Raw genomic sequence first — 25,398 nt, 5'->3', positions numbered from 1 at the left:
TGTTGTACTGACTGGCTGGGGGGGGGGGGGGGGGGGTTGCTGCTAAACTTCTCTCGACTCCCCCTCTGCTATTTGTTATTGTGCAGGGGAGACCCCTTCCTAAGCTGTTTCTCTCATATAAAATGATTTGTTTTTCAAGTAAATAAAATAGAAACTGGAAAGTTTATTACCACATAAGAAATGCTTCAGGATTCTCCAGCAATGTCCAAAACCCTAAGACTGCCTGAAATTCTATCCCAGTATTTGGACAGCGTGTGGATGCTCGTGTGTGCATGTCAGATAGAATCAGAGCTCCAGGTCCATTCTGAAGGACAGTCGCGTTGCACTCCATTGACTCCTCATTTGAGTTAAACTGCAATTCATTATTTATTCCCCCCTGTTCTCGATGCCAGAATCTATTCATCACTACTTTTTCATCTCTTTGTGATTGGAACAATTTGTATCTGTCGCTTGTACGCTGGGCAGATAATGACATAATCATCTGTGTATCTCGTGAGGGTCTTTCTTCACTCAGATCTCAGCCCCTCGCTCCTCTCCACCATCAACAGGCCACCCTTTTATTATCACCTGGAAACACGTGGTTTGTCTGCTCTGGCTGTTCGAGGTTGAGGTTATGGGTCAACAAGGGGCAGGCACATTCCATTGCTGCTGACCAGTACAAAACTGGACTGGTTTTAAGCAAGTAGATTTTAACATTACATTTCCACTGCTGAATCTGACAAAAGAAAAGGACTATCATGACTGGCTGAAACATCACGAGCAGGGCAGGGCTCTCTGCTCCGGTACGATGGTACTGATACAGGACTTACAGTACACTGTGGTACAGAGCAGCCACGGACCTCATACTGCTGGAGGGGTACAGCCTTTCACAATGAAGCAGCTGCCCCCAAAATCAATGAGGGTCGACAGCCCCAACGCCTCTTCAACATGCAAAAGTGCATCAATTCTATCAACTGCTTTCAGAGTTACCGCTGGCTGAAAACAGAGCGAGGATTCAGAGAATAGAAGAGAATGCAGGGCTGACGGGAATATCACAGAAGGAACAGAATGTGGGTCTGATGGGAATATTTGTCACCATGCATATTAATGACGTGTAGGCAAACTGTACTCCCACTTTAATATAATTATCGTTAACCACGAACTAACAAGGTCTAATTGGTCTCATGCATTCATATGCCATTGCTAATGGCGAGACAGACCAAGGTCCTTGTCATTAGAACGGGGGTCTTATTAGTGAAAGTATGGTGGCACTAAAAGCTTAATGAAGGAAATCAATTAGTCCGATTTGCATGTGTAAATGAGGACTCATCAGGGTTCATTGCCAACCACCACTGCACCGGATTGCAGGTGTGTTGAGCAATTTGAAATTTAAATATTCAGACTGTTCAAGATCTTAAATAAAACCGCTTCTGAACAGGATCCCATTAGCGTAAGTTAACAAGCGCTTACTCGCATTGCTTCCGAGCCCCCAGTGGACTTGCCAGAATGGGAGCGTGCATTATCAGCAAGGAGCAGGAGCTCTATTCCAATGGCTCTCCCACAGTGCCTTTCCAAAAGGAGAACCTACAGCGTACTGTAGTGTGTGCTTCACGCTGCCTCTCTCCCCGGCAGTGAGTGGAATTGCATTTAGACTCAGTAATGTGTGGTAGCAGCTCGATCTGCGTACTAGCACTGCATGATCTTTCTGAGATGAGACTCGCACACATGGGCGGACAAGGAAGCTCGTCGGGCTTTTTGTCTTGACCCCTTCTTCTTTATTTCCAGTTCTTTGTTTTTGTTTGGCTCCTTTTTGCCTTTTCTCAGTCGTTTCTCATTCAGTCTCACAGCAGCCTGTCCTTCTGCTTCCATCTTCACCACAAACCAACTCTATCAAGAGAAGGCTATTATTAGCACCAGTTATTACAGAAGCCCTGTGTGATTCTGTCCACAGCTAGACTGAAACAAGATATCTGGTAGCTCTTGTGGTTAAGAAATTAAAAACTGTTTATAATAATAATTCCCTCAGTGGACATAAATTAATAGATGGATCCCCATCCATTTTTCTCCCTGGCTTAAGGACATGTGCCGCATCAATAGATGAGTCCTAATACTGAGCAGCCTTCTTTCCTCTGCCCTGTGCTGGGGGAGAGCAGGATGAGACACTAAACATTTTCTTTCTCTTTCTTTACACCTTTAGAATTAAACCGGAAACAGCAGACTGCTGCTACTGCAACACGTGCAGAGGGGCTTGGTGAAAGTGGCCCCTGATTTCCAGCACATCCTTGAGCGCCGTGCTGAGAGGCGAGATGGCTGGGTGTGTCAATCTGGCTCTGAGGTTACTGTCAGGCTGCACAATGGCAGGGAGCCACACGGTGCTTATCATCACAGCTGACCTGACAGCGACCCTCACAGCCTCGGTGCACATTCTCATCTCCAGCGCGAGCAGGGCCCAGATCCAATCATTATCTGGGATCGCTGGAGCTTGGGGGAAAGGACGTTATGAGATTATCGGATTAATGACACCAGTGTTATTAGTCATGCTCGGCTGCAGTGCTTGACACCAGAATGATATTCTCCTTCCCTCCCTCCCCTCAACACGCTCTGAATCTGTGCGGCCTGCCTGGCTCCCACTGCCTGAACCCCCGCTGTGTGTGACAGAAGAAAGGAGAAACTCAGGCTAATAGAGAAACAGGAACAGAAGTGACACTATTGTATGAAGGAAAGCCTAGTGTGAGGCTCCTTGACAGATAGATAGATAGATAGATAAATAGACAGACAGACAGACAGACAGACAGACAGACAGACAGACAGTGTGTATGTATATATGACCCCAGATAGAAGTGACATGACTTTGCTATTCTGGTTAATTATTCTTTAACTACATATTATAAATAAACTATAGGGGGTTGTAAGTATATACTGTATATATAAAGGGTGTGCTGACACTCATTCATTCCAAAACAAGAAAAGCTGTCCTTCCCTCACCTTAACAACTGAGTACCAATCAAAGGCAGTTAACTTCTGCATTGAATATTTTAAAAGCCATTTGGAAGCGAATGTTTCTCTAATATGGGGCGAAGATGAGTGTTATTTATATAAATGTACAGCTGTTCCCTGTTTATATCATTAGCAACATACTCATTGGTACCTCATAAGGCACACAGAGTAACTGAAGTTGAGCAGCCCGTAATAAAAGGGAAGCTTGTGCACAGACTTCAAAGCGCTGCTGCTGCTGTCTGATAATATGGGTTCTGTATCAGTGGTTCTGCTCTTCAAAGCGCTGCTGCTGCTGTCTGATAGTATGGGTTCTATGGGTTCTGTATCGTGGTTCTGCTCTTCAAAGCGCTGCTGCTGCTGTCTGATAGTATGGGTTCTGTATCGACGGTTCTGCTCTTCAAAGCGCTGCTGCTGCTGTCTGATAGTATGGGTTCTGTATCAGTGGTTCTGCTCTTCAAAGCGCTGCTGCTGCTGTCTGATAGTATGGGTTCTGTATCAGTGGTTCTGCTCTTCAAAGCACTGCTGCTGCTGACTGATAGTATGGGTTCTGTATCGACGGTTCTGCTCTTCAAAGCATGTGTGTGACAAGCTCTCATAGTGTTTCACAAAAACAATCACACTTCGGCACAGCCTTCCCTTGATGTGGGGAGGAAAAGAAGAAATCCTAATTATCCTTGTCAAAGTGATGCTGATTAAATACAAGACCAAGATTAATGAAACCCGGCTTCCTTGAAATACACCAGTGATGAGAAATCTCATACGCCTCGCTGCTGTATCCTTGCACAAGGAAAAGCATAGCAGAGTGTAATAAAGCCTAGCAAAAGTATGGTAAAGGTAAGCACTGCAAAGCATATTAAAAACCATGGTAAACTATGGGAAATGCACCGATTCCATGCAATTTTAATGTGGTAAACCTTTAGAAGGGTAGCTATACTCCTGAAGCACAGAGAGGGATGGAAAGGGTAATGAATGCTCTGCAGCTCTCCTGAAGCACAGAGAGGGATGGAGAGGGTAATGAATGCTCTGCAGCTCTCCTGAAGCAGAGAGAGGGATGGAGAGGGTAATGAATGCTCTGCAGCTCTCCTGAAGCACAGAGAGGGATGGAGAGGGTAATGAATGCTCTGCAGCTCTCCTGAAGCACAGAGAGGGATGGAGAGGGTAATGAATGCTCTGCAGCTCTCCTGAAGCACAGAGAGGGATGGAGAGGGTAATGAATGCTCTGCAGCTCTCCTGAAGCACAGAGAGGGATGGAGAGGGTAATGAATGCTCTGCAGCTCTCCTGAAGCACAGAGAGGGATGGAGAGGGTAATGAATGCTCTGCAGCTCTCCTGAAGCAGAGAGGGACTGAGAGGGTAATGAATGCTCTGCAGCTCTCCTGAAGCACAGAGAGGGATGGAGAGGGTAATGAATGCTCTGCAGCTCTCCTGAAGCACAGAGAGGGATGGAGAGGGTAATGAATGCTCTGCAGCTCTCCTGAAGCACAGAGAGGGATGGAGAGGGTAATGAATGCTCTGCAGCTCTCCTGGAGAGGGTAATGAATGCTCCTGCAGCTGCAGCTCTCCTGAAGCACAGAGAGGGACGGAGAGGGTAATGAATGCTCTGCAGCTCTCCTGAAGCACAGAGAGGGACGGAGAGGGTAATGAATGCTCTGCAGCTCTCCTGAAGCACAGAGAGGGATGGAGAGGGTAATGAATGCTCTGCAGCTCTCCTGAAGCACAGAGAGGGATGGAGAGGGTAATGAATGCTCTGCAGCTCTCCTGAAGCACAGAGAGGGATGGAGAGGGTAATGAATGCTCTGCAGCTTTCCTGAAGCAGAGAGAGGGATGGAGAGGGTAATGAATGCTCTGCAGCTCTCCTGAAGCAGAGAGAGGGATGGAGAGGGTAATGAATGCTCTGCAGCTCTCCTGAAGCTGCTGCAGCTCTCCTGAAGCAGAGAGAGGGATGGAGAGGGTAATGAATGCTCTGCAGCTCTCCTGAAGCAGAGAAAGGGATGGAGAGGGTAATGAATGCTGAGGGCGGCTATGCTGTGTTGAGGCAGGTCTATCAGGTCACTCTTTAGGGAATCTCCCGTTTCACTGCTCTGTTTCAGGAGGACTAAAGGTCATCGCAACAGCAAATCAATACGTCTCGCCCCTCCCCCCAGCTTCTGTAATAACTACAGCAAATAGCAGTGTACTTCAACCACAGTTTAGCTGCAACGTCTGTGCTTTGCAGTTGCAAACTGATGACCAGATAATCAGGATCGCAGGTCTTACTGTGTATTAAAAGGTACAGTACTTGGTCTGAAACCAAGTCTTTTTTGTTTTTAGTTAGTGTCTTGTAAAAAGAAATATAAAAATCTATAATTTTGTTAGTCCTAGATGGTATTATTGGCATCTTAAAAATCAGTTACGCTAACTGCGCCATGTCTGACCCACACCAAATCGCTCTTCCCCTGTTTAGATCATTAAAATAGATTCCAAAGTCAATTGTAAATTGCACTCAATTTTTAATCTGCACACAGTGCCACCCGGTGTCAGGCTGTTGTAAGCGCACTTTGTTAAATTTGGGGAAACTAGTGCCTCAGGAGTACACAGAGACCTATACATTCCCAGAGGTGTGTACATCCTCACAATAAAGTTACCAAATCACAAATCAAACGGCATGTCACTGAGCTGCCTGTAACCAGTCTGAAGTCGTTGGTTGTTTTGGAGTAACAAGCCAGGAGTCTCGTACAAGGCTGTGTTTTCAGTGCTGCTCTGTTTCCCTCCACAGTGTGATTCAGAGGAGCTTGCCAGGTTCAGCATGAGAAATTCCCACCCTGAGGGACAGCTATAGATTTCAAATTAAAAAAAAAAAAAAAAAAAAAAAATTCAATAGGTTTAAACCGCCAGCTTTTTAATACTGACAGACGGCGTGCCAAGGACTTAAAGGAATTTTACAGCACTGACGATTTCATTTGAAAAGATTTTTACTTCAGTGGGATTCTTCTTTTTTAAATGCAGCATTCCTTCTTAAACGGATCTGATCACACTTGAGGAATGGGAAAGTCTCAGGATGTTTCGAAAGGGGACAGCCGGAGCACTGCAGAACTGGGAATGCTGTGTTTTACGACCGACTCGCTTTTCTTCAAGGGGTTTTAAAAGCGGACGATAAAATAATTCCAAGAATTCAATTTCTGTGCAGTTTTGAAAGAAACACACGTTATTAGCAAATATTTTCATTTTAACAAACGAAACAGTGTCTGGCACCAGTGGATTAAAGAACGCGACACAATAAAAACATCAAGTACAACTACTTCTTTAAAAAAAAAATCCTTCAATTCCCGGAAAAGAAATGTTCGCTAAAAAGGAGTAACGACAGGCAGGAAGTGAGTGTGATAAAATTGCAAAGCCGTCCATTTAAGCTAATGTTTAGCAGGGCAGACAAACGTTGACAAATGTCACTAATAAAAAAAAAAAAAAAAAAAAAAAAAGGATAAATAATTGAATAGAGAAAGCGCAGGGAAACACTGCGATACGGTTTATTCATTCAAAGGGTGTTTGGGACTCGGCCCTCACTTTACCCTGCCCTTAGTTCATAGTTTTGTCAGTGCTAATCTATGTTTGTATTTAATGTGCTATGCCCTGTATCTCACTGTATTTAATGTATATACGTATGCACTGTATTTAATGTATTATGCATTGTTCCTCATCTTGTAAAGCGGTTTGTGATGGTGGTCCACTATAAAAGGCGGTATATAAAATAAATATTGATTGCTTGACAGATTGATATATTATATACATTATTTTTTATTGTATTATTGCTATTATTTATTAAGCGTGCCCCATGCCCCACACCTATACTATGCATTTAACATGCCTGGCTGTGATTTTTACACCAGTCCCCATTCTTCTGGGATCTAACCGTGTTTGCCGTACATATAGGGGCTATTTTTAAAATTAGGGTTAAACCCAAGTCCACTCGACAATGGTTTAAATTCCGTCCTGGACCTGTTGGCTAAGGGAATTAAAACCTCCCCATTCTCCAACCATCTCAAAATTAATTGGACATTCCTTTCTAGAAACGAGATGCTTCACCAGCATCTGTGGAGGTACAAGGAGGCTGTCTTGATGACATCGCCCCCCCCCCCAATACACTGGCTGGCTGGCCAGCCCATGCGTTCTCCAGTCCGCTCCGTGATGGATGTTCCTGTTTGTTTCCTTTGATTTACATTCCCTGACATCTCCCGTAACGAGCTCCCCGGTGCCTGTCCTGAAATGCAGCACTCGGCTAATCTATCGTTCCCTGACCCTACAAGTGCTGGGATCGTGGATTCAATCGGGTAAATGCTACAGGATGTAATTAATTATGCTTTTCTGATGTGACTCAGACATCCCCACACACACCCCTGTGCACACCCTTAACAGTGCTACTCTATACACTATCCTCGAAGCGCTGCGTGTTCTGCACACACTCCTGTTGTTGGAGGGCAGTACAGAGTTAACCCAAAACAGTATTCAGCCAGCCCTGCTGGGTTTTGATGCCTGGTGGTGGGACACTTGTTGTCTGTTTTGCCCCTCTGAGACCATTTGCTTACCCGGGAACTGGCTCTCAAAGCTACTGCAATTCATTACGAGCACTTGCGTTCTGAAAGGAAATGAACACCAATTCCGATTGGAAACCCTACAAGAAACACATCCTACAAGACCTGTTTTAAACGCTTATAGCGTTTTTTAGAAAGCACTAAGAAACAAACCCTATATTATAACCGTGCGCATTAATGGCACTGCGCACACTCCTAACAAACCCCACAGTGATCACTACGGCGCCATTGAATCCGAGGGCAGTTAAATACTACTAAAGGGGCTTGGTTTTGTTTGATTTTAGCCACTGACAACACAAGCAGTACTTGTGCACCGATAGCTTCAACGGCAGCACAGCTTCAGTTGTTTTTAGTATCTATCAGCTGTTTTAGATATGGACGTGCCTGCTGGGCGTTATATTACAGCGGTGCAGTTGTGCACTCCGTTAATCCAACTGTTGTGAGGATAAAACTCCCAGCCTCGCTCCTAGAGATTACTCTAATCCTTTGCATCCAGAGGGGCTTCCTTTCCTTATCCTTGGGAAATCTGAGCTGCAGCAGATGAGTGGGATGAGATACAGGAGCAGGGAGTGCAGAGGATTCCCCCCACATGCCTGTGCCAGCGAGGTACCTGCACAACAGCCGTGAAAGATTCACAATATTAGAACAATGTCAGTGCCAGCTAGTGGCTACAGTATAACGCATTGGCGGTGCCCTTGAATAACTAAGACGCGCTTTGACAGGACAGAGAAGTGTAATGTGCCGGCACCGCCGCCGAGTTCGCTTGCGTCGGAACTTTTGTCAGGTAGCTGGATCTGGCGCCGCAAAATTAATACAAGGTGACAGAGGCTCGGCCGCCGGAGCGCCTGGGAATGGAAATGTTTATGTTTCGCGCACACAAAGCAGACTTACAGACGGTCTCTGACAGCTGGGAGATTGGGAAAGATTAATAACATAATCGTCTAATGTGTGGCGACTGTACTACTGTACTACTAGGTTCAGTACTACTAAACAGCAGCCTAGAGAACGAAATGCCATTTATCTTTAAGGCACATAAACACCCTTCCCTGAGCGGACCTCCTGATGGCGCGGCTGTAGGGAGAGGTATCAAAGCCCGTGTGATTATCACCCGGCGCCCTCTCAACCTCACAGCAACAACTCTCCCGAATGTTTTATTTCCATGCGCCGCTCCTACAAATTGCGTACTTTCACAATGACATTGTTTTGCATTCTAGTATTTTTCACTGGGGTCTGTTTAAATTATTTAAAGTATGGCGGATCTAATTTCCACCAACCTGACATTTCTAAAGCCGATTTCCGCAGCACCTCCGTGCTCTGCTTTGCTCTCGATTTGGGTCACAGCTGCTGTTTTGTTGCTCCAGTCGTGCTCTGCAGCGGAGGAAGAATCAGAACAGGTTACTGACCACTGACCAGAAAACACTGGCAATCCTGCAAGATGCTTTGAAGACAATAATAATCCACCTAAAACTCCAGGGTATTGTATAAATATATCTTGTGCTGAAAATGACCATATTCCAAAATATGCCCAGTCTCACGCACTAATCATTGCAACAGCATAACCAAGTAAACACAAACACTGCGCGGGTTGGCCAGCCTTGTGAGGAATGGTGTGCAGAGAAACACAAATTGATGTTTGATGGCACACAGGTAGTGTTTCAGCGCTACGCGAAATGACTGCGTCAAATGTTGAACTCAGGTGTCTGTTTACGGTGCAATCGCGCATTGCACAAGGAAAGGGTTTGCAACGCGTGAGCTGCGATTTGCTGAAACAACTGTACAAGGAAATTACACCGGCAAAGTGATGGCATAACTGCCCAATTAAACTAATAGAGTACTCTTAAACTGCGCACATTGTCAGTCAAATCAATACGCCACCTGCTCTGGACAAAACGGCCCCTTGATGAGTCAATAATAAAGGAGTGCCGAGTGGTCTGCCCTTTCAGAGGTGCACTTGATAGCAGTTTAAAAAACGTTTCCCATCCTTTCATTACCTGTAATGTCACACCTCTGCCCCTCCGCCTGGTCGGTGTATGAATGATCAGCGCTTCATTTGGTTTCGTCAGAGGATTTTGAATTGCGCGTGTGCTGACCGCAGGGAATTGGAAGACACACCACCTCCTGACAGATGGCAGTCAGCATACACTGTTTAGTTGCTGTTAATACACTCAGAACCCGAAACTCCTATTTCCATTCCTGCAATGAGTTTGGTTTTACTTCTAAACTAAAAACACTGAATTATACAAATTCACACTGATACTGATATTAATAATGGTAATAGATACTGAAAGAAACCCAGTTGGGGTGTGTGTGTGTGTGTGTGTGTGTGTGTGTGTGTGTGTGTGTGTATGTATGTGTGTATATATATATATATATATATATATATATATATATATATATATATATATATATAAAATCACACACAGACATACACATTTATAAATCAAATTAAGTTTGCATCTATAAGATCCAGCACCTGAACATTGCAGGGTTTTTCCCGGGAGTTGCAGCACGTCTACACTGAAAGGCCGCGGTATTGTGTTGCGTGTTTTTAGTTAATTAAGTTAATAAACACATGAATAGGCTATTAACTTGGTAAACAAAGAGTAAAGATTGTGATTGAATTAACGGTGAATGGTTTTGAAAGTATCGCTGTGGGGGAGCCATTATCGCTTCCCTCCCGCATCCCCCCCCCCTCCTGCTGTGAAAGAAAAAAACATGAAATCACTTACTGTGGCCGCGCCGAGGCTGTCGGGAAAGGAAGACTGGCACTGCTCATGGAGGGATAAACCGAGGCTGCAGCACAAAGGGAGGCTGATTATATATGTGTATGAATGTGTGCCTGTCTGAATCCACCGTTTTATTCCTGCTTCAGAACGAGAAATCGGATAGCCAGCCCTAGCTAACGCGGGCTGTACAGTGGGAGTAAGTAATGCGCCTAGATTTACCCAGTGAACATGGATGACAAGTCCAACAAGCTTCTGTTAGCGTTGGTTATGCTGTGTCTCTTCGGCGTGATCGTATTGCAGTACGTTTGCCCAGGCTCCGATTGCCAGTTGCTTTTGCGCCTTCAAGCCGGCTGGGGCTCGTCTTCATCAGCGGGCGGCGCTGCGGCTTTCTCCGGCGGAGGCGGCGGTGGTGGCGACCCTTACCGGGCAGAGGACGGGACTCTGGCTCGCTTCGTGCCCCGCTTCAACTTCTCTGAAGGCGAGCTGCGGCGCGCAGTGGACTTCAACATCAAGGGGGACGACGTGATCGTCTTCCTGCACATCCAGAAGACTGGGGGCACAACCTTCGGGCGACACCTGGTCCGCAACATCCTGCTGGAGCAGCCGTGCGAGTGCCGGACCGGCCAGAAGAAGTGTACCTGCCTCCGGCCCGGAAAGAAGGAGACCTGGCTGTTCTCTCGGTTCTCCACGGGCTGGAGCTGCGGGCTGCATGCGGACTGGACCGAGCTCACGAACTGCGTGCCTGCGCTCATGGACATCAAGGCGGAGCCCACGCCGCAGAAACCCCGCAGGTGGGTACCGATTACACAACTACCACACAAATTGATTAGGATTGTTTTTCCAGTACTCCCGATGCTGTATCATGCGTTGTATTTCAAGACTAGCAATGCTTTCTCTCGCTCGTTCACATTGCGGTACCTATCTTTAGAAATTACAGTAGAGAAAGGGGCTGCAGTTGTCTTTCTTCTGATACTGCGGAGTTGAACTGTGTTCTTTTATTTTCAATTTCATCGTGGCTTCATCGTTCACATTATAAACGCATGCCGTGGCAGGTGTAATCACATTTCTTCGTGTTTAAATACCCTGTTAATGGTTGGGTTATACGTTGTTAATCAGTTCGGACCACTCGTGCTGTCCTTTTAATAGGGAAATCCCGCCCGCACATTAGCGGAATTATTTACTGTGTGGTGTTGCTGTGCTTTTTGCTGCGGACAATATATATTTTTTTCTTTCTATAAAATGGAATAGCTTAGCCGGCAAGGTCAGAAATGCCACCATCAGGGAATATTTTAGCAGGAGAATAGTCCTCTTAAATAGCTTTGAAATGAGCATTCTTTGGTGTGATTTATTTATTTTATTTTGAGAATAGGGTTTAGGGAAACAGAAGTAGCAGAGACTGAGTGCTGAGTGCAGCTGAGCAGGGCTGGGCTCAGTTACTTTTCTTCAATACCATGTGCAACCTTTCACCAACACATGCAATTGCACAAGCCCGACATGTATTTTGCAAGCCGTATATAGGTTTGCTCAATAAAGCCTGTCTAAAAGGAATCGGTAGAGACCCGACTATCACCAATCTTACCCAGCCACGCACCCACAGGAATACCCAGCCACGCACCCACAGGAATACCCAGCCACGCACCCACAGGAATACCCAGCCACGCACCCACAGGAATACCCAGGTACGCACCCACAGGAATACCCAGGTACGCACCCACAGGAATACCCAGGTACGCACCCACAGGAATACCCAGGTACGCACCCACAGGAATACCCAGGTACGCACCCACAGGAATACCCAGACACGCACCCACAGGAATAGAGGGATGGAAATAACTCCTTGCACAGCCTCTATTTCCTGGCTTCACTATGAGTTTAATAAGACGCACCTGGGCTTGTTACTTATACACTGGGGGATATTCAAACCCTTATTAAAACCAGCACTGGGTGAAACAGCTACACAACAGGAGTCTTATTTCCCTCATCTCACATGCTCCCACAGCACACCAGTGCTCACACAGCTCTCCAGGCTGGAGTCTCTGAGGCGCGCTGCAGCGTTACCAGGTTGCTGATGTCTGTGGGCGGGCTGGCTGCCTTGTTTAGTCTCTGCCTGTCTCTTGACTGGAGCTTACAGCCCCTGAGCAGATGGGCTCTGCATTTATACACAGGAGGGAGAAGAGGGGTATTAGGGAGGGTTACATAGACTCCTGTTATAGTGGTGTTGGGTTAGTGTGTGTGCCTTTTGTGTCTATGGATGATTGTTACAGCATCTTTGAAACACATGTTTAGGTTTATTAGTTCTTTCTTGTGTATGTCATCTGAGGATGTGAGTGTTTCTGATTAGCTGGGCTGTGGAACTATTGCTTTTCCAAATGACTTGTTCTGGATCCTTCTGTAATGTAGAGGGCAGTGGTGGCTGTGAAAGTTAGTCTGAGCGATCTGCCCGGAGAGAGTCCCGGCACTCTAACCACTAAGCTACACTCCATCCTTCCCAGCCCCTTGGCTGAGCCACTAGACTAGGCAAACCATTTATTCGCACGACTTCCGTCTCCCAGACCCCAGTTCTAACCACCAAGCCGTGCTGATTCCCTCGCTCTCTCTGTCCCACAGCTGCTCCAGACTGCGTGCCTCTGTTCCCTCCCAATCCCTTGACTCTAACCGCTGTGCCGGATTGCGAGCCAGTGTTTGTTTAAAACACTGGCTATGACGCAGGGAGAGTGTGTGAAGGCTGTCTTCGTTGGTTGTGAATCTACAGAGTGGCAGATCCCTGGAGACAGGTCCGCCTGTCTCTCGCAGGAGGAATCCCATTTAAACCCAGGTCACTGGAACCAGGCAGCGCTGTGCTAGTGAAGGCTGTAGAGCCCCCCCCCCCCCCCCCCGTAACTAAAATGAACGATGAGAAGTTGATAGTTGGGTAATAACAGTTGTCGCTGATAGGAATCTCTTGTGCCGACTGGAGGGATTTATTTATTTATTCCCCTTGAGGAGGGGGAGCTATGTCGGATTCGTTTCTCCTTTCTGGTAACATTGAGAGATCCTGGGATTAGAGGAAATTGAAGCTGGGCTCAAACCAGTGCAGGGCTGCTGTGTGAGGAGACCGGAGGGGTGATATTCACAGGGCGTTGAGAGGCATTGCTGTCACCCTCATTCTCCATTGCTTCCCAGAGACACGAGAGGTACTGCTGGAATACATTTACCTCTCCTATCAGGATGGGATTTCTGTTTGAATTTTAGACCCAGTTGACTCTCTTTCAGTGTAGTTAAGCCTTCTTAACACAAGCAGCCTGACGCTGTTATTGCTAGGCTGTTGTAGGTTTGCAATGGAAACTCTTTAGTCTTGATTTCTCTCCTCACTTTCTTTTAGAAGTCTGCCGTGGAATATAGATTTTTTTTTCATATGTATACATTCCTATTTATGACTCAACAGAAAGAGCCTGTTTCCGTAAGGGCTGAAGCAAACGATCTTGAAGTGTGTTTGTTTGTACGGGGGTAGGCATTTCTATAATGGCTGATAACCGCCCCCACAATGTCGTTAGCAAGAAATGCAAGTCTGTTTGTTCCAACTGCTGGAGTGGATCTGTCTGTGAAAGGCCCTAATTGAGAACGCACTTAAAGAAAATCGCTTGCTTTAGCCAGTACGCGTGCTGCTTTGTGAACAGAGTGTGTGTGTGTGTGTGTGAGTGAGTGAGCAGGCAGACTGGGACCCAAGATGATCTCTTGCATTATAGGCAGGAATGGAAACACCTGGTACAGGGTTGTGAAGTAAACACCACTTCTAGCACGCCATCCCCTGTCTAGGGAGAACGCTGGTGTGTGACCTAGTTACTCTGCCCCTTCTGACAGTACTCTGTGTGTGTTTTGTTGTGGTAGCGTTTGACATGCCCTTGGGGAAAACGGGGCTGGTTCAGTCCAGTGGCTGATGAATAATTCCAGTGTCAGGAGGAAAGCTGAGAACATTTAAATAGGAGTCGCATTGATTTGCATTGAATGGATTAGGTCTTTTATGATGAGTATTGAATTCCAGGGATGGGACAGGATGGCGTGGGGAGGGTGATGGCGATCACAGCAAAGGAAAAGATGCAGAGAGAGAGAGTGGTAGTGAGAGAAGAGGGGTGGGGCAGCATGCTGGGGAGTGTGTGTCAATGGAGAGAAAGCAATGAAGACTCAGCCGGGAGAGAAGGAGAGAAGCTACACAGTGGATCCTGATCATGTTACAGTGGCTGGATTGGAAAAGCATTCATGAGAAAGTACTGTGTGAAGTGCAGCGCTCAGTGGAAGTGGCAGAGAAGTGCGGTCGGTTTGCAGTGCAATTGAGAAAGGCTTGCTCAGGAGACAGTGCAGAGTTTCAAGTGTCCAGCAGTCCTCCTCACCATGTCTTGTTGGTTTTGTGAAACGTCACATTGGTTTAAGTGTGTGCAGGGTGATCTTATGCGTGAGTTTGCAACACTAACTCAAATAGGTAACTGGCAAGTTTAAATTTGAAATTGGAGAGTGCTCTCCACACAGAGGTGCTCGCTGGAGGAATCGCAATGTTACCTAACTTTGCACTGTGGGGATTGTAATCCGGCAGCCTGAAACGCTAACAGATTAGAATCGCATACACAAGCCTTGTAATTGCTTTGGAAAGGGCAGGTCGAATCGGAAAGCTCTGTCACCTGTATTTCCCTCAGATTATTCAGTTCAGACGCACAGAGCTGCTGTAGCTTTGAGGCGCTGGGCTCGTGTGTGTCTGCAAAGTCTTTACTGTTTGTCTGGACTGCCTTGTCGAGGGCACTAAATCATTCAAGCTGGGCTTTTAGAGGTGTAATAGTGAAGTGAATGAGTCCCTAATGGGGGAGCTGAGTAATCCAGACAGTTTCATTTGAAGTTATCACTTCCCTCTCTCTGTGATTTAGCACAAGTGAAGTGTCTTTTGCAAGGGAATGTTCTGGCAAAAACTGAATTCTGTGCTAATGCTGAAATGTTCCCAGAGGAACAGCCATGTTAAAGCACACGACCAACTTAATTTAGAGAGCTGCGCAGTTGGTATTTTAATTTCATTGAGATCTATCCAGGTTTCAACAAAGCCACACAGCCTCCCCATCCTGTGGGTCACTGCAGTGTCTGGCTGGAGAGGAGGCTGGGAGGGGCTGGGGGCTCATTTCAATCCAGGCTGTGTTGATGTCTGCTCTGAATGAGGGTATGCACCTCCTTTCTGAGGGGCTTCAGTGTTGACCAATGGGGTTGGCACTCACTCCATCGTTAGACTTGACCCACATTCTTAATATGAATGTATTTAGAGATATTTCGGTATTCTATTATGTTTGCCCAGCATAAAGTGAAAGGTTGTGACAGCTGGCTTTTCTGAGCAGTGCTATCGTTTCTCAGGGAGTGTCTGGCAGTAACTGCGTCTGTGCGCGTGTGTGTGGATTATAAATAGGTATTCCAGTCTGTGTGCTATCGTATTAATGTTCTGTCATCGCGCACATTCAGAGGAGACCTGGCCCATGTGTGCAGATTAGTCCACAGTGCAGTAAAGCTGTCCCACACCTCTGGTTCTCAATAAATGCTGGTTTCCTAGAACTGCATCACCTCGGATCTCAACCCCGTGATTTGTGCTGATCCCTGCTCTTTGCTGAGGGCTGAGGGGGAGATATATATATATATATATATATATATATATATATATATATATATATATATATATATATATATATATATATATAAATATCCTTATGAAAGGCTGTACCTTCTGTGTCCTTGAGCCTGGGGCAGACAGACTGAGGGGAGGAAGGCACCCCTGTTGTCGGCTCTGTCCCAAACCACAGTGTAACCAAGCACTGGCCAGCCCGCCCCAGCGCAGCTTGCGAGCCGTGATTTGAGCCGGATTTGTGTCTACAGTTCTCCACATTGGTTCTTGATGCAGGTGCGTGGGTGGCTGCCCTTCGGCATCGTGTTGCAGGGCGATACTGGGCGGCCCGAGAGTTCCTATTTCAGGACAGAATGATGAAATGGAGTAAATCTCTCTGCATGGGTGCTAGACTGACTGAGCACTATATCACAGAACTGTGAGGCTGGCTCTGCACCCCACTCACTGTGAGCACTATATCACAGTCCTGTGAGGCTGGCTCTGCACCCCACTCACTGTGAGCACTATATCACAGTCCTGTCAGGCTGGCTCTGCACCCCACTCACTGTGAGCACTATATTTCACAATCCTTTGAGTGAATGGATAGCTATGGTCTGGTCTGAAAATGGTACCCATCCTGAGTGAGAGAGAGAACGTGAGAGAGAGAGAGAGAGAGAGAGAGAGAGAGAGAGAGAGAGAGAGAGAGAGAGAGACTTTGAGAAGATTGCAGTGGGTGAATGTGGATTGAAGCAATGAAGATGAGAGTGAAATGACTTCTGAAAATAACTAGGTTATAATAGGTGTAGGTGTGTGGTCTTTGATTTGTCTGGTCTGTGTGCTGATCACTTGATTGATTATTGGTAGCAAACCACTAATCGATAGGATATGTTGTCGGCTGGTCTTTTGGTTTCTCTCTTTCTCTCTGGCCTTGATGTTGAGACCCTGCTGTCTGCCACTTTCGTCAGGACCCTGCTGGTGCTGGAGATTGCGGACCTCCCCGCCCGCTGGCACTCTGACAAAGCAGCTTCACCAGGACTGTGTGATTTTAGCCATGTGTGCTCAGGGACATGACTGTGTGTAACTGCTTTGTGAGGACAGCAGTAGGCTAGCTATTGAAAAACAGTTTGTTGGGGTCTGAGCCAGATGCTTACACTGCATGAGCTAATCTGTTGTAACGGAACATGTCCCATCTTCAGCACATGGAGAAAGTAGGATTTTGAATCTGATTTGCTCTTTCTCCTTTGTTGTTGCCCGGGGTGAATGCATGTAGAATGCACAGACGGATGGACAGACAGACGGACAGACAGATGGACAGACGGGGGAGCACAGTGTCCTTGCTGTGCCCTTCACAGTGCTAGCGGCTTCTCTTCAGTCTGCTCCTGTGAGGGTGAGGAGCTGGGCGCCTTGCCTGCCTGTCTGGAGGAAGCCCTGTGATCTCTATCCGCAGTCCCTGATTGCTAGGTTTGTGGGGCGGTGCAGTCCTCTCGACTGTCGGTCCGAACACAAGTACACTGAGACCCGGGCTCCCAGGGACCAACAAGTGGCGGAGCGTAGGGGTGTACTTTAATCAGCGGTAGTCGAGTGTGACGACAGCCAGGACCCAGCCAGGCCAGCCGAGCCTGGCCTGTCGGAAGGTAGCCTCGGCCTGGCCTGTGACAGGAGACGCTCTCTCTCACTGTCCTCTCTCCTACTCTCCGAGAGGAGAGAGAGAGAGAGAGAGAGAGAGAGAGAGAGAGAGAGAGAGAGAGAGAGAGAGAGAGAGAGAGAGAGAGAGAGAGAGAGAGAGAGAGAGAGAGAGAGAGAGAGAGAGAGAGAGAGAGAGAGAGAGAGAGAGAGAGAGAGAGAGAGAGAGAGAGAGAGAGAGAGAGAGAGACTTTGAGAAGATTGCAGTGGGTGAATGTGGATTGAAGCAATGAAGATGAAAGTGAAATGACTTCTGAAAATAACTAATTAACTAATTACCCCCGCCACGTCCAGGAGAGCTGAACAGCCCAGGCTTGTGTTCCTGTGTACTCTGGGCCGGCGAGAGTTTGCGTCACTTTGTAGCGAGGCCGTGCGCACTGGGCTGCGTTCAGACAGGTTCCAGCCTGTTTGTACCCCTCTCCCTGCACTGCAACATCACAGCATTGCGGTGGCGACAGTCTGAGGTCAGAGCAGGGACGCGGTGAATGGAGATCGATGCGTTGGAGACAGCAGGGATCAGAGTTTAACTGTTGGTGCATAAAAGCCCTTCAGCTGCGGAGTCCTCTCTCAACGAGTACAAAGTGATGTGCGAATAAAGCCAGCCAATCGGCTGGGGTCCTTCTCCACCTGTAAGCGATACTGGCGGGTCTCTTCTTGTACAGAGACGTCATGGGTGATGGTGTTAATCTGCTTCTCTACAGATCTGACTGCACTAACTGCAGGCGTGACTCTGCTACCCTTTCTGAGCTTCCTCCAGACCAGTCGGAGTCCCGTTCAGGTTTGGCCCTTGCAGAGCTCGCCAGATAACGCACTGCAGGAGGTTCTGCCCGGTGCCTTTCCTCTCTGAGCAGAACTCCCCGGAGAGTGTTATCTGAGCACGGGTCAGCGGCTCGGCTCCTCTCGCGGGATGCAGCCTGTTATTTCATGATGTTACGGGGCCAGGCGGCAGCTTCCAGCTCACTGTGATCCAGGCTGCCCTCTGCAGAGCCTTCAGGGTGTCCCTCTGTACCCTTCCTTCCCGATTCATTGTGTGCAGCAGGGCTTCCAGTACTCGCTGCTCTCTGCTCTGTCAGGGTGGATGTTTATTCAGTACAAGAGCTAAAAAAACAGTTGACTGTGACCTCTTTAACACACTGAGGGGTGTTAAAAATCAACAGCTTATCGTGCCTGAGCTAACAGTATTGTGTGCACCCCATCCGACTCGCACATGTTCACACACAAGCCAGCACTCCAAGCAGACTGGAACCCCCTCCCAGTTAAAATGACAGGTCTTGTGTAAACCGCAGTTTCAGAGCTTGGCACTGGCTTTGTAACTCCAGGTAGGGTGCAGCTGCAGCCTCTCAGAACAGGATCTTAGCAACAGGCTCCCTGCACTGTGCAGCTGGCTGAGGTGTGACCCCCCCCCCCCCCCCCCCCCCCCCCCCCAACACCACACACACACTAAAGTGCATCGCTGAATTGCATCTGCAGATTATGATCAAACCAGGATTTGACCTGTTTGGGAGATGCACAGTCCCTGGTCTGCAGAGTGCCCCCTGCTGTCTGCTTGTGGTCTCCGCAGTGTGTTGCTCCCCCTCCCCCCTGCCCGCTGTCTTGGGGTGCACAGCCTGGCTCTGACAGCAGCAGTAAATCCTGCCTCCCTTCGCTGTGCACTGAAGGTCACTGCCGGAGCTCTGCTAAAGAGATCGTCGAAACCAGTGAAACCTGGACTGGGTCAAAGTGCTGTGCAGCACGAGTCTTCTTTCCATCCCTGCTGCATTCTGGAAGAGCCTGCTCCCTGAGGTGGGAGATGTTAGTGCAATGTGACTGGAGTGAAGGGCTGCTGCTGTAGAGCTCTGTCTGTGTGCCCAGGTCATTGTCCTGTAGTTACCCTTCTGTGACACATTTCTAAGCTTGCCAAAGCCACTTCAGTTGACATGAATCGATGCCTGAGATGATGCTAGTTATTTTCCAGCATCTGCGTTCACAGATCCCAAAAGTTATAGTGCAAGAAATAAGTAACAGAAATAATGGGCGCCCTCTTGTCTGCAGGCAGTGTTGTTTTGCATGAAGTGACTGAGGCAGACTGCAGTGGATAATTTTTCACCGCTTCTCGGTCTCTGGATGTGATTTTTTAATTGCGCGGCCGGATCATTTTCTTCAGACTCAATTAATGATGTCACCTCCAATATTCCAACACTTGCTATCTGTCTCGCTGCCGCCCTCTGCTGGCCAAACAAGAGCGCTACATGGACATTCGTGCATTTGGCTATCTAGCTACACAGCATTTCTTTTTTTTTTTTTTCTTTTTTTAATACAGTTCAATTCAGTAACAGTGGTATATGTAAATGTTACAATGATATTTATCAGTCCACATTTTTCCTCACCACTCCCACAGTGCAGTGCACAGTGACAGAATACACACGCCATTGATTCAGGCTGAAAGTCTTTGGTACTTCTTTTTCCCACAGCTCCAGTTAACAGCCTATGGATTTGTTTTCTTCAGGCTCTTCTGCGCTCACTGTTGAGCTGTTTTTGTGTTTGAGTCTAGCTGTGGGATCTTTAAGGTATTGTTCAAGCAGTGGAAGGGAAGAGTGACTAACGTAGGCATGCTAGAGCACTGGTACTGCAGCTGCCCAAAAATAAATAAAACAGTGGGCTTAATTTTGGGAGAAACGTCAGTGTAGCAGAAGTGGGTGCATGACGAGGCAAGAGAGACTTGAATCTCAACAGGACATTCCTGGTTAAATAATTCTGTTCCTGTAGCTGTTTTCAAGAGTTCTGACTCGTCTGGGAGAATTATCTTTTCATATCAACTCCCGGAGACATGGAGCTGTTTCCATCACGGTATGAAGATGGAGTCTGATCATCTCTCCTTCTCTGGTTTTAAAGATCGTGTTTGGAAATTGTTTAGAAGCTCCTGCCAATGCTTCTCCTTCAGTCCATGCTAACAAATCAATACATGTCTTACTGATGCTAGTGTGAGATCTGTGTATGTTGAACCACACATGTTTTTCCTGTGTGGTTTGTACACGGTAATTGCTATTTTGTATTGTATCCCAGAACCCCTTGTAAACCAAGTCTCGGTCTCAATTGGTAAATCTCCGGGTTAAATAATTATTAATCTTTCTTTTTCCTCTCTCTCCTGCCTCTCGCAGGAACTACTACTATATCACGATCCTGCGGGACCCGGTGTCACGGTACCTGAGCGAGTGGCGCCATATGCAGCGGGGGGCCACGTGGAAGGCATCTCTGCACGTGTGCGACGGGCGCGCCCCCACCCCCTCCGAGCTGCCCGCCTGCTACTCGGGGGACGACTGGTCGGGCTGCACGCTGGCAGACTTCATGGACTGCCCCTACAACCTGGCCAGCAACCGGCAGGCGCGCATGCTGGCCGACCTCAGCCTGGTGGGCTGCTACAACCTGTCTGTGATGGGCGAGGAGCAGCGCAGCCGCAGCCTGCTGGAGAGCGCCAAGCGCAACCTGAAGGAGATGGCCTTCTTCGGGCTGACGGAGTTCCAGCGCAAGACCCAGTACCTGTTCGAGCGCACCTTCCACATGCGCTTCATCAGCCCCTTCACCCAGTTCAACAGCACCCGGGCCGCCGGCGTGGAGGTGGAGCCCGAGACCCAGCGGCGCATCCGGGAGCTCAACGTCCTGGACGTGGAGCTCTACGAGTACGCCCGGGACCTCTTCCTGCAGAGGTTCCAGTACGCCCGGCAGCAGGAGCACAGGGAGGCCAGGAGGAGGCGCCAGCAGGAGAGGAGGCGGCTCCTCCGGGGCAGGCTGCAGTGGATGCGGCAGGAGGAGGAGGAGCTAGCCTGGGGGCAGGAGGAGAACTCCACTGGGGGGGACTACATGGGCAATGTGGAGAGGTGGCGGCGGTAATGCAGGGCTCGTTCTCTAGCTTTGAGAGAGGGTGGGATTTCTTCATCCAGACTGGGGGGGAATGTCAAGCGTTTACACTGTGCTTGGGGACAGAAGTGTGTTCATTTGAAAACCGAAATCAGATTTTTTTCCAATCAAAGACCTGAAGCCATTGTGAATTCGCACTAGACTCGGAACCAAATGAAACTGAAGCGAATTCAGTTGAAAGTAAAAAGCCATCCCAAATTCACACTGAACTTGAACCAGAAGCGAATTCTTCAGATTTAAGACTGCAGTAATTTCTGAAGTCGTTCCAGATTTGAAAGCGGCTGCGCTTTTCTTGTTTTATTTCTGTTGAAGGACCCGGAGCCTGTTGAACCCGTGTCTCTAAAGAGACGGCATGCAGAAACATCCCCCTCCTGAGGGGGCTTAGAATTTTACAATTTTAACTTCCAACAGCCTCTGCTTGCTTGGTTTATTTATTATACCTTTTAAATGTGAGAATCAAGTCTTCGGACTCAGTGCAGGATTAAGAATATACACGAACATCTGTACTGTAACGTGTGGTATTTCTAGGGGTGTTGAGGTACCAGCTCATAAGACTCCATTAGTCAACAGGAGTAATCCAATCCCATCTCATCCTGTTAGAACACTTTTACTGTGCCTCATTTAACATTCCAGAAGTATTCTTAGTTCAAAACGGTGCAATAGTAACATTAAGCTTATTTTAATTTTTAACACTGGGAATCTCTTTTAATGTGTGCAAAATTTAATTAGTTTAACAAAAAAGCTGCTGCTTGTATCAGAACCGTATGATTTAGAAGTGAACTCCCATTGCATAGCTGTCTGCAGTCCTGAGTCGTTCGGGGTTTTACTTTTCCCATGCAAGTTGTATAGACCAGTAATCCTTTAGTGACTCTGCACTGGGAGCTTGACACTGGACCTCATGCTTTGAATGATCCAGTGCATCACTCACCCTGCCCTGCTCTTCCACTGGGATTCTGTCTCCTCTTCTACGTGATGCAATGTCCCAACCCGGTGGCTGCATTGTGTAATTGTAGCCAAATGTGAACTTGAATGTTCAGAATACTTTCATTGCAAAGCTGCTGTCTTCTACACACAAGTACTGTAAAATGTCTTAACTGTCTTATGCAAGTGTTTTGGGGCTATGGTTTGTTTGATACCTGTGTTGAACTAATTCTGAGATGATTTGGAGCATGTCTGTGCTTGCTGGGCTGAGGGATCACATGACACTTGATTCTATTGGCTCTTCCAGCTTCTGTACAGCATCAGGGGCCAACAGATTAGAACAAGCAGTGGGTCACATGACATCAGCGTGGGAGAAACACACCTTGCTAAAACACAGCCTTTTGCAAGCTGGCTCAAAGCCAGCAAGGCAGAACTGCATTGCACAGGACTGCCTTGTGACATCATAGTAGTGTATGGACGTATAGTATATATAGAAATGTTTAATCTTGATCCGCGCACACTCTTCCTGTGAGTTCAAACTAGAACTGGTTCCTGATGTCCAATTTCCTTTTTGAAGCCTTAAGTAAATGTGACGCTGACTGTAGAAAAGGAGGTGGGAGGGGGTGTGTTCTCTTTGCCTGTTTTTTTTTTTTTTTTTTTACATGTGCATGGGGGGCTGACTGGATTCTGTCTGTAAATATGTTGATTTTGTACATAGGGAATGTCTGAGACTGAAAGCTGCTTTGCCATAAATAAAATGCCTTCTGCTTTTAATGGTGTCCTTGCTTTCCTGAGAGACCCTCAAGTGAACCTTTCTTTACATTTTTGCTTTGCTTTTTTGTCACCCTGTCAACTACGATGCACTTTATAAACAACAGGGGGCACTGAATTCTAAACAATTCAGCCACTCCTGTCAGAAAAAAACTAAATACAAGTCTGTCCCTTCCTTAAAAAAAGTGAATGCACTCTTCTGGTGACACAGGACACAGGACACTAGTTCCTTTAATCCTTCCAGGTGTATACCTGTTGAGACAGGGGCAGGCAGAACAATACAATCCACACTGCCCCTGCAGCCCCGACTGAATGAAGAACAACAGTGCTCTAGAGTGATCCTGGACCAGCGTGCTGCTGCATTACAGCAGCTTATAGGCTGCTTTCACAGACCCCAGTTAGCACCAGTGTTGTGCTACCTAAGCTTACCATGGGCAATTAAGGGCTGAACTAATGACACAAATAAAATAAAGTTTAAAAAAACTAAATAAAATCAAGTCATTGTTTGTTTAGTTTTTTTGAGGCTTCAAAGGGTGCCAATCAGTGTGGTGTTTTGAGTTGTGGTTACACTGCTGTCCACTGGGGGGCGCAGTTCAGACGACCTGACATCACTTCGGATACCAATGTGTTTTGTTTTTTTTTCTTTCATAATAAAGTCCCCTATGGTACCAGCCTGTGACGCCGAGGAGATGTTGTTTCTCCAAATCCCAGTGAAGAGCAGGTCCAGAGGGGGCGATCAGTCTGTGATTATAGTGATTAGAGAGAGGGTTGTAGCTGCTGTAGATGGAGGCTGGGAGCAGGGCACTTATTTCACCAGCGGGGAAATTACAGTGATTTTCTCCACTAATGCACAGTGTGTGAGTGGGGCTGAGATTGCTCTGGTGTCTCCCTCGAGTCTGGCAGAGCGCACGCAGTTCTGTTCTAAGGATCCCTCCAGAGACTCCAGAGACAGCTTGCAAGACACTTCTGTTTTTGTTTTTCTATTCATTGCATAAATTTTAAATCTCAGCAAAGGCGAGGGACGGCAGCACCAGCTGCAGCCAGCCAAGGTCTTCACGTGACCCTCTGGGCTCTGAGTTTAGCAGGGTAATGACCCCTTTTGTGCATTTCACTGCTGGAGGCCTCAGGTCTACCTCTCAGCCTCCTCCCAGCCTGCTTGCTCGGATTCCTAGAAAATCTTGCAGGTTTTAGCAGGTATGGAGAATCCTAACTGCAGGAATGAACAGACTTCCTTATTTCAATCAAATTAGCAATGTGACAGCAGCTCTGCTGAGGTGTATCAGCAGACACAACCTGTCACAGCTGAGTCTGCAGCGTGGCCTCATTTCATTCCAGCTCTGTGGTAAGATCAGTGCAATAAAAAAAGCCCTCTCTCTTTCACATTGCTGTGATAAAGCCAGCTACATAACATGAATGCAGACAGCGGAGAAGGAGAGCGAGTGAACGAGAGAGGGACGGGCTAGGAGTGAGGAGGGTGTGTTCAAATTGCAGGCATAGCGGGGTGAGCCCTAGCACAGGACCCCTCTCCTACCTGTCTGGACAGCACACACACAGCACCTTGCACTTCACACCAGCTCTGCGCAGCCCACCCTGACAGCTCTACAAAGACAGAACACCTTAGATTTCAATCTATAGTTAACAGCACTTTATCTTACTCCATTCAAAAAAACTAATCTCCTATGCTGCCATTCAGCTAGACATCTCACAACACTAAATAACTATTTAATAAGGGGGCTGTAGTATTTTCCCATGTTTGCACTTCGGACTGAAGTTGCAGCCGGTCATGCTAATCATTAAACATCTTATTTGCATTTGTCTGGCATGCGTTTATAAATATTACTTCTGATGAGCTGCTGAACAGCAAAGGCAGGATTGTCATTTAGAAAGTTCACTGGGGCAGGCTGTTTATCGTTCCTCTTTATTTTATGATGGAGTGAATTTAGTTGGACGATGTACAGCGCTACTAAAAATCTGACAACTAAAATAGTTCAGTACAGAAATATTTGTTATTAAAATGTGCTTGTCAGTGTGTTGTTTCATTTTCATGCAATCTTATAATGCAAACATGTTCTCAGATATATAACACTTTTAACATCCATACATGTATGAATCTAAACCCACAACCCAACCCAGACCTTCACTGATTATTTGAATATAATAGGAATACAGTAGTATAACAAATGTTACAAAATTGTCTAAAAGTCACTATAGTGAGACCACAGTAATATATTATATCTGTTTTTGAAATTCATTTATAA

General features: G+C 47.1%; 1 protein-coding gene across 1 annotated transcript; it reads left to right on the top strand.

The window, feature by feature from the left end:
- The first annotated feature begins 10,293 nt into the window (after nucleotides 1-10,293).
- Nucleotides 10,294-23,592, top strand: LOC121295408 (heparan-sulfate 6-O-sulfotransferase 2-like). The gene is made up of 2 exons (XM_041219980.1): nucleotides 10,294-11,057; nucleotides 20,692-23,592. The coding sequence occupies exons 1-2, from the start codon at nucleotides 10,495-10,497 to the stop codon at nucleotides 21,419-21,421; spliced, it is 1,293 nt and encodes a 430-aa protein (XP_041075914.1). The 5' UTR covers nucleotides 10,294-10,494; the 3' UTR covers nucleotides 21,422-23,592.
- Nucleotides 23,593-25,398: the final 1,806 nt, after the last annotated feature.

The sequence above is a fragment of the Polyodon spathula genome, chromosome 20 (genome assembly GCF_017654505.1).
Source record: "Polyodon spathula isolate WHYD16114869_AA chromosome 20, ASM1765450v1, whole genome shotgun sequence".
NCBI lineage: Eukaryota > Metazoa > Chordata > Actinopteri > Acipenseriformes > Polyodontidae > Polyodon > Polyodon spathula.
Note: the sequence above shows the minus strand (reverse complement) of the source record. Positions and strands in the feature narration are given on the sequence as shown.